At 43.2% G+C, this 8,269-nt stretch overlaps 1 protein-coding gene across 1 annotated transcript in view; it reads right to left on the bottom strand.

Moving 5' to 3' along the window:
- Positions 1-8,269, bottom strand: part of lmtk2 (lemur tyrosine kinase 2) — a 157,552-nt gene that overhangs the window by 27,758 nt on the left and 121,525 nt on the right. The window contains exon 9 of the mRNA XM_072559819.1: positions 1,836-1,957. Coding sequence (XP_072415920.1) covers positions 1,836-1,957 — 122 coding nt within the window. The remainder of the gene's footprint in view (positions 1-1,835; positions 1,958-8,269) is intronic.

Genomic DNA, 8,269 nt, shown 5'->3' with positions numbered 1-8,269 from the left:
ATCTCTTCCTGTAAGCTAATTGATCTGCTGTGTGTTTTTAACATTTTTACTTTTCAGATTTCTAGCAAGCTCAAAATTAAATATTGTGCTGAGATCACAAAAATAAGTAAATATACAAAGCACTATTTTCTGTAACTAGCGCAAAGGACGATGGCTGTAGTTGCTAGAGGTCAATCACCTTCGTCCAAGGACAGCCTCTAGGAACTCCTCAAGTTAGATTTTTCTAATCAAGCTGTTCAGAGATGTTTCATACCACAGAAGAGAGTTAAATCCAGGCCTTCTAGCTTAGGGATAGGGACACTTCTCTCCACTACACTGGGAAGGAATGGGCAGTAGTATTATCACTAGATTATTAATGTCCTGGGTGGTTGACTGCTCTCTGGGCAATTGAGGTGAGCAACAAATGCTGGCCTATCCAGCAACATTCACAGCTATGAATTAATTTTGTAAAAAAGCACAAAAGCACAAAAGCACAAATCTTCAGGGTAGCATCCTAGGCCAACCATCTTTAAATGCTTCACCAATGACCTGCCTCCATTATGAGGTCAGAACTGGGGATGTTCACTGAAGACTGTACAATGTTCAGCATCCTTTGCAATTCTTCAGATACTGGAGGTACATTCAGAAATGGACTGCAAGACCTGGACGACATCTAGGCTTGGGCTGACAAACAGTAAGTAACATTTGTGTCACACAAGTGCCTAATAAAACCATTTCCAACAAGAGAGAGAATCCAACTATCTGATGGATAATATGCAATGGCATTACCACTGCTTAATCCCCATTGCCAACATTCTGTGAGCTGCTATTGATCAAAAACAGAACTAGACAATCTATATAAATATTGTCGGCACGGTGGCACAGTGGTTAGCACTGCTGCCTCACAGCGCCAGAGACCCAGGTTCAATTCCCGCCTCAGGCGACTGACTGTGTGGAGTTTGCACGTTCTCCCCGTGTCTGCGTGGGTTTCCTCCGGGTGCTCCGGTTTCCTCCCACAGTCCAAAGATGTGCAGGTCAGGTGAATTGGCCATGCTAAATTGCCCGTAGTGTTAGGTAAGGGGTAGATGTAGATGTAGGGGTATGGGTGGGTTACGCTTCGGCGGGGCGGTGTGGACTTGTTGGGCCGGAGAGCCTGTTTCCACACTGTAAGTAATCTAATCTAAACAAAATTGTCACTACAAGACAATGTCAGAGGCTAAGAATTCTGCAGTGAAGAACTCACCCCCCCCCCCCCCTTCCCCCTCCCCCTCCCCCTCCCTCCACAAGGTACAAATCAGCAATCAAGAAAGTGCTCCCAACTTGCCTGAATGAGGGCAGCTCCAACAACACAAGATAATGGACATCATCCAGGACAAAACAGCCTGCTTGGCTAGCACCCGAGCCACCTCTCCTGCACAGTAGCAGCAATGTGTACCATCATCTAGAGGATGCATTGCAGTAAGTTACCAAGACTCCTTCAACAGCATCTTCCAAACCAATAATCTCTAAACTAGAAGGACAACTGTAACAGATGCATGGACAGCACATCCTGCAAGCTCCCCTCCGAGCCACACATCATCTTGACTTGGAACAATACCACTGCTCCTTCACAGTCAAAGTCCTATATCTCTGTTCCTACACTTGAAAGACTGCAGTGATTCAAACAGACAGCTCATCCCTAATTACCTTGGGGAAGGTGATGAGAAATACATGTTTACCTTCCAGCAACACCCACATCCCTTGAATCAAAAGAAAAAAAAGTGCAATCTTCTGCTTGGGTAGTAAAACATGACCTCCTATGCAGAGAACAAGAAATAATCAAACATCACTTAAAAATCAGAGCTATGTAGTCTTACCAAATATTGCTGTGTCTTGTCTGTTCTGCTACTACCATGCTCCCGTAAACGTCACCCACAAGCTCAGGTGAAATCCAACGTAGAGGAATATACTGACCATCATTACTTACGATATAATCCTCCTGTTTCAGGCAACAATAAAAACAAGTTTAAGTGGAGATTTAAGAGTTTCTGAAAATCACAGAGTACTAATGGAGGAAATTATATGAATTGTTTCCAATGGCAAAAATATCAGTGACCAGAAGCACATGAATCTGAGTGTAGTGTATTGACATTGACAGAAAATTGGTTAGCAGACAGAAAAGGAGCAGGAATAGATGGGTCTTTTTTTGAATGGCATGCAATGACTAGTGGAGCACTGCAGGGTTTGGTACTAGGAGCCCAGATATTCACAATATATGTTAATGATTTAACGGAGGGAGCTAAATGTTATATCTGAAAATTTGCACATGATATAAAACTGGGTGAAAGGGCAAGCTGCAAGGAGGATGCAGAGATATTGCAGTGAGAGAGTTGGGACAAGTGGAGGGAGTAGGAAAATGCATAGCATAATGTTTATAATGTGAGAACATATATTTTGGTAGTAAAAATAGGAAGGCAAATTATTATATGAATGGCTGTAAATTAAGAAAGGGGAACTGTTCAATGAGACGTGGGTGCCCTTGTGCACCAATCGCTGAAAGTAAGCGCGCAGGTGCAAGAGGCAATATAGAAGGCAAACAGTTTGTTGGCCATCACAGCAAGGTGATTTGAATATGGAACAAGAATTACTTGCTGCAATTATACAGGCACTAGTTGGAATTGTGCGCGCAGTTTTGGCCTCCTTATCTGAGGAAAGAAGTTCTTACTGTACAGAGTATGCAACAAAAGTTTAGATTAGATTACACAGTGTGGAAACAGGCCCAACAAGTCCACACCGATCCTCCGAAAAGCAACCCCACCCAGACCCATTCCCCTACATTTACCCCTTCACCTAACACTACGGGCAATTTAGCATGGCCAATTCACCTGACCTGCATATCTTTGGACTGTGGGAGGAAACCGGAGCACCCGGAGGAAACCCACGCAGACACGGGGAGAATGTGCAAACTCCACCCAGACAGTTGCCCGAGGTGGGAATTGAACCTGGGTCCCTGGCGCTGTAAAGGCAGCAGCGCTAACCACTGTGCCGCCCTGAAGGAACAGCAGGGCTTATGAGCAGAGGTTGAGTCAGTTAGCATTGTATTCACTGGAGTTTAGAAGAGATGGGGGGGATTTCATAGAAACCTATAAAATGCGAACAGGACTAGACAGGTCAGATGCAGAAAAGATGTCCCTAGTGGTCCAGAACCAGTGGTCAGAGTTTAAGGATAAGAGGTAAACCTTTTAGGACTGAGACAAGGACAAATTACTTCACCAAACAGCCCAATGAACTCACCACCACAGAAAGTTACTCAGGCCAAAACATCTTGTTTTCAAGAAGGAGGTACATGCAGCTCATAGCGAAAGGGATCAAGAAATATCGGAGGGAAGGTTGGATTCGGGTATTGAACTCATTGATCAGCCATAATCATATTGAACGGCATGACAGAATAGGCTGAAGGAGTGAATGGCCTTTTCTTGCTCCTACCTTCTATATTTTAATTATAAAACGTATAACTTTTTTTTACTGTAATAACATATGCAATACATAAATTGTATTGAAATATCAGCTATTTGCAACCAGAAAAGAAAGAATTGCAAATTTGCATTTATACATTGTCTAACTACCATAAGAACGTGGTTGTGAGGATTACAAGTTTACAATTTGTATAACCAACATGGATGCTGGCTACTTCAAAAAAGCACATAAATCTAGCAGTAAAGTCCATTGTGGGCCATGCAAATTTTGAACTTTTTAAAAAAATTAATTGTTACAAATGACTTGTTGGGCCGAAGGGCCTGTTTCCACATTGTAAGTAACCTAATCTAAACTTTTGTTGCATACCCTGTACAGTAAGAACTTCCTTCCTCAGATAAGGAGACTCAGTCAGCACATTTTGAACTTTTTAAAAAAATTAATTGCTGCAAATGACTTGATTTATTCAAAACTCAAAGTTACAACTAACTTGGTGTACTGAGGAACTTCAATTATCCAAATATCAATTATCCGAATTTTGGATTATCCAAAGACGACCTCTTCCAACACTGATCACATCTTTTGTTTACAATGATTAAAAGTGAATTCGGCTTACTGAAACACTGCAGAGAACAGTCATGGACATCAATGGGAGCCCAGGCACTGTGTCCAAATGACTGACCACCCACCCTCTCTCTCTTTCTCCCTGCACTCCGCCCCCCCCCCCCCCCCCCCTTATCTTGCTGATAGTGTCCAGTTTGGCTGCCGTCTCCATTCCGGTGGGGGGTGGGGGGGTTGTGTCGCATGGTGTGCTGCTGCCTAGTTTCCTGAACGCGGAGTGGACGTAGCAGGTGCTTACTCTGTCAATCCCATTGAAGTGAAGCAGCGGCTGGGAGTGGCTTCAGCAATGCTGCAGGTCCCTTACACACAAGTCTGTCTCTGCTCAGAAACAAACCCTGAGACAAAGAGGGAGCAAGGCAGGCAGGGCGAGGAAAAAGTAACCTTCAGAAAACTCCAAGCCCCAGAGGGGAACAAATGAACTATTAGACATTGAAAAATAAACCAGGAAGTGTTTCTTTTTAAAAGATGATTTTTTTAAAACTATAGTTTGTCATTAGGCATCCTGCTCAACCTGGGAGAATGAGACAGGAGAAGCCAGAGACAAGTTAGGAAAATTTCTTTAAAAAAATATTCACAACCTACACATTATTTTGTGCAAATGAGGCAGCTAATATTATAGAAAATCATAGAGATCTATAGCACAGAAAAAGACCCTTTGGCCTATCAAGTCCGCACAAGTCACAAACAAGCACCTCAACTATTTGAATCCCATTTTCTAGAATTTGGCCAATAGCCTGGTATGCCTTGGCTTTGCAAGTACACAGCTGAAAATGTGTTGCTGGAAAAGTGCAGCAGGTCAGGCAGCATCCAAGGAGCAGGAGAATCGATGTTTCGGGCATGAGCCCGTCTTAAGCAATGAGGAAAGTGTGCCAAGCAGGCTAAGATAAAAGGTAGGGAGGAGGGACTTGGGGGAGGGGCGTGGGAAATGCGATAGGTGGAAGGAGGTTAAGGTGAGGGTGATAGGCCGGATTGGGGGTGGGGGTGGAGAGGTCAGGAAGATGATTGCAGGTTAGGAAGGTGGTGCTGAGTTCGAGGGTTGGGACTGAGACAAGGTGGGGGGAGGGGAAATGAGGAAACTGGAGAAATCTGAGTTCATCCCTTGTGGTTGGAGGGTTCCTAGGCAGAATATGAGACGCTCTTCCTCCAGCCGTCGTGTTGCTATGGTCTGGCGATGGAGGAGTCCAAGCACCTGCATGTCCTTGGTGGAGTGGGAGGGGGAGTTGAAGTGTTGAGCCACGGGGTGGTTGGGTTTGCAAGTACACACTCAAATACCTGGATGTTATATGAGGGTTTCTGCCTCCACCATTCTTACAGAGACAGTTCCAGATTTCCATTGCCCTCAGTGAAAAGAATTCCTCACATATCCTTTAAACCTCCTGCCCCTTACCTTAAATCTAAGACAGTGATTTGCCCAAAGGGAAAAAATTCCTTCTTGCCAACTATGCAACCATTAATTAAGACAAGTAAAATATACATCTCAATTATGCTTCCCCTCAGTCTCCTCTGTTCTAAGAAAAATAACCCCCATCTGATTAATCTGTCTTCATAATTAGAACTCTCCAGCCTAAACAACATTGTCTAAAAAAAACGGACAGATAACCAGGTCTGACCTACAAAGAATGAAACCTGAAAGCAACAACACCCCCAGATTCTATGGACTACCCAAAGTGCACAAACCAGACATCCCACTCAGACCCATAGTATCACTACCAGGGACACCATCACACAAACTGGCCAAAGAACTACAGCAGAAACTGAAACACCTGATCAGCGGATCCAGACAATCTATACAATCGACACAGGAATTCTTGGACATCATCAGAAATATACATATAGACAAGGAAGAAACTATGGTCTCATTCGATGTAACGGCACTGTTCACCTCCATCGACAAAACACTAGCCAAAGAAACAATAACCAACCTGCTGGACAGACATAACAGACAACAGGACATTGAACCTATCAACAAAGACGGCATACTTAAACTACTGGACTTGTGCCTCACAACACACTTCACATTCAATAACCAAATATACGAACAAATCAACGGAACACCCATGGGCTCACCGATCTCTGGACTCTTAGCAGAAGCAGTAATGCAAAGATTAGAACAAACAGTCTTACCACAACTTCAACCCAAACTCTGGGTCAGATACGTGGATGACACCTTTGTAATAATTAAAAACACAGAAATAGAGAACACACACCAGATCATCAACGCCACACTCACAGGAATCCGATTCACTAGAGAGGAAGAAAAGGACAACCAACTCCCATTCCTAGACGTGATGGTACAGAGAATACCGAACGGAGAATTCACCACAAAGGTTTACAGGAAAGCCACACACACAGACCAAGTCCTAAACTATGAAAGCAACCACACCAACACACACAAACGAAGTTGCATCAGGACACTATTCAAAAGGGCCACAACACACTGCAGCACACCAGAACTACAAAAAGAGGAAGAGGAACACCTATACAAAGTATTTGCCAAAAACGGATACCCTCGCAATTTCATCAACAGATGCCTAAGGGAGAGACAACGGAACGAGGACATGCCGCAACCCAAAGGACTAGCCACACTACCATACATCAGGAGCATTTCTGAACTGACAGCCAGACTACTGCGACCACTAGGACTCATAACAGCACACAAACCAACAGCCACGCTCAGACAACAACTCACCAGAACAAAGGACCCGATACCCAACATGAGCAAAACTAATGTAGTGTACAAAATCCCATGCAAGGACTGCACAAAACACTACATCGGACAAACAGGAAGACAGCTAACGATCCGTATACACGAACACTAACTAGCCACGAAACAACACGGCCAGCTATCCTTAGTAGCCACACACACAGACGACAAGCAACATGAATTCGACTGGGACAACACTACCATTATAGGGCAAGCCAAACAGAGAACAGCCAGGGAATTCCTAGAGGCATGGCACTCATCCACAGACTCTATCAACAAACACATCTACCTGGACCCAATATACCGGCCACTACAGTGGACAGCTCGAACTGACAACCGGAAGCGGCAGAGACAGGCCACTATAAATACCAGAGGAAACAGCACAGAAGCGCTTCACAGGAGGCTCCCAAGCACTGAGGATGTCACCTAGACAGGGGACGAAACGTTTGCAAGACAAATTCCCAGCTCGGCGAACAGAACCACAACAACGAGCACCCGAGCTACAAATCTTCTACCAAACTTTGAACATTGTCTCCTCTTTGACGCAATCACATCCCTCCTAAGAGCCTAAAAGATTGTTAATATGCATACTGTTATTACTAGGACACAAAATTACTACTGGGCACAGTTGTGAAAGATTCCAGAGTACTTAAAAGACAAGTGGACAAACATTTGACAATGAACATTTTTAAGAGGAAAAGGAGAATAGAGCAGTACTGGCTGGATGAACCCAAGCTCAGTACAAAAAGTGTCCTCCCGTGCTGTGAAATTCTCAAAGTTTGCAACAAGGATCCTGTTGTTAATGCCTGAGCACATCAGGCACATACAATAAGTTGCACACTGGAGGTAGAAGTATTTAGCCAGTGTAAGGAAACTGCAAACAATTCAAATTGTCACCTACAAGCAAATTCACATTAAGGATGGTAAAATTATTTTCAAAATTAATTTAAACAGCTGAATAAAAACTCAAGTATTTCAGAACAGATGAAAGTCAAAGGAAAATGTTAATGAATACAGGGCTTACAGAGAGACATTTTGTGACAAGCCAACAACAGAGCCCCCAAACCTAACGATCAGACTGATATGTCTATATCATTAGGCAGTTAGAACACAATTATTTACATTTAAAAATAATCAACCAACCTTCTGTTCTATTAGCGCTAGCAAAATTCTTCATAATTTAGAAGAGGTTTTCTAATTGGATTGTACAACAAAGGACGCATTTAACAATCAATTGGTGAATGGGTAACAAATTTCATTTATTTTCAGAAATAAATTGAAATATTGCTCAAACTCCCGATTCCAACTCCAAGAGAAAAACATATCACTTTATTGATATATATGATTAAGTGAAAATAATGTGGTAAACGGCTTAATCTGAATGTCTCCTTGCAGGGTAGCTTGACTTTAACACTCCCACCCCACAATCTGACGCTGATGTGAATTGGAAAAAAAGACAAGCTCTGAAAAGACTGTTGAGAGATGCTTGAATAATTGAGACAAGCACCAGGA

Source organism: Chiloscyllium punctatum, chromosome 40 (assembly GCF_047496795.1).
Source record: "Chiloscyllium punctatum isolate Juve2018m chromosome 40, sChiPun1.3, whole genome shotgun sequence".
NCBI lineage: Eukaryota > Metazoa > Chordata > Chondrichthyes > Orectolobiformes > Hemiscylliidae > Chiloscyllium > Chiloscyllium punctatum.
This window is presented reverse-complemented; position numbering and strand designations above follow the sequence as displayed.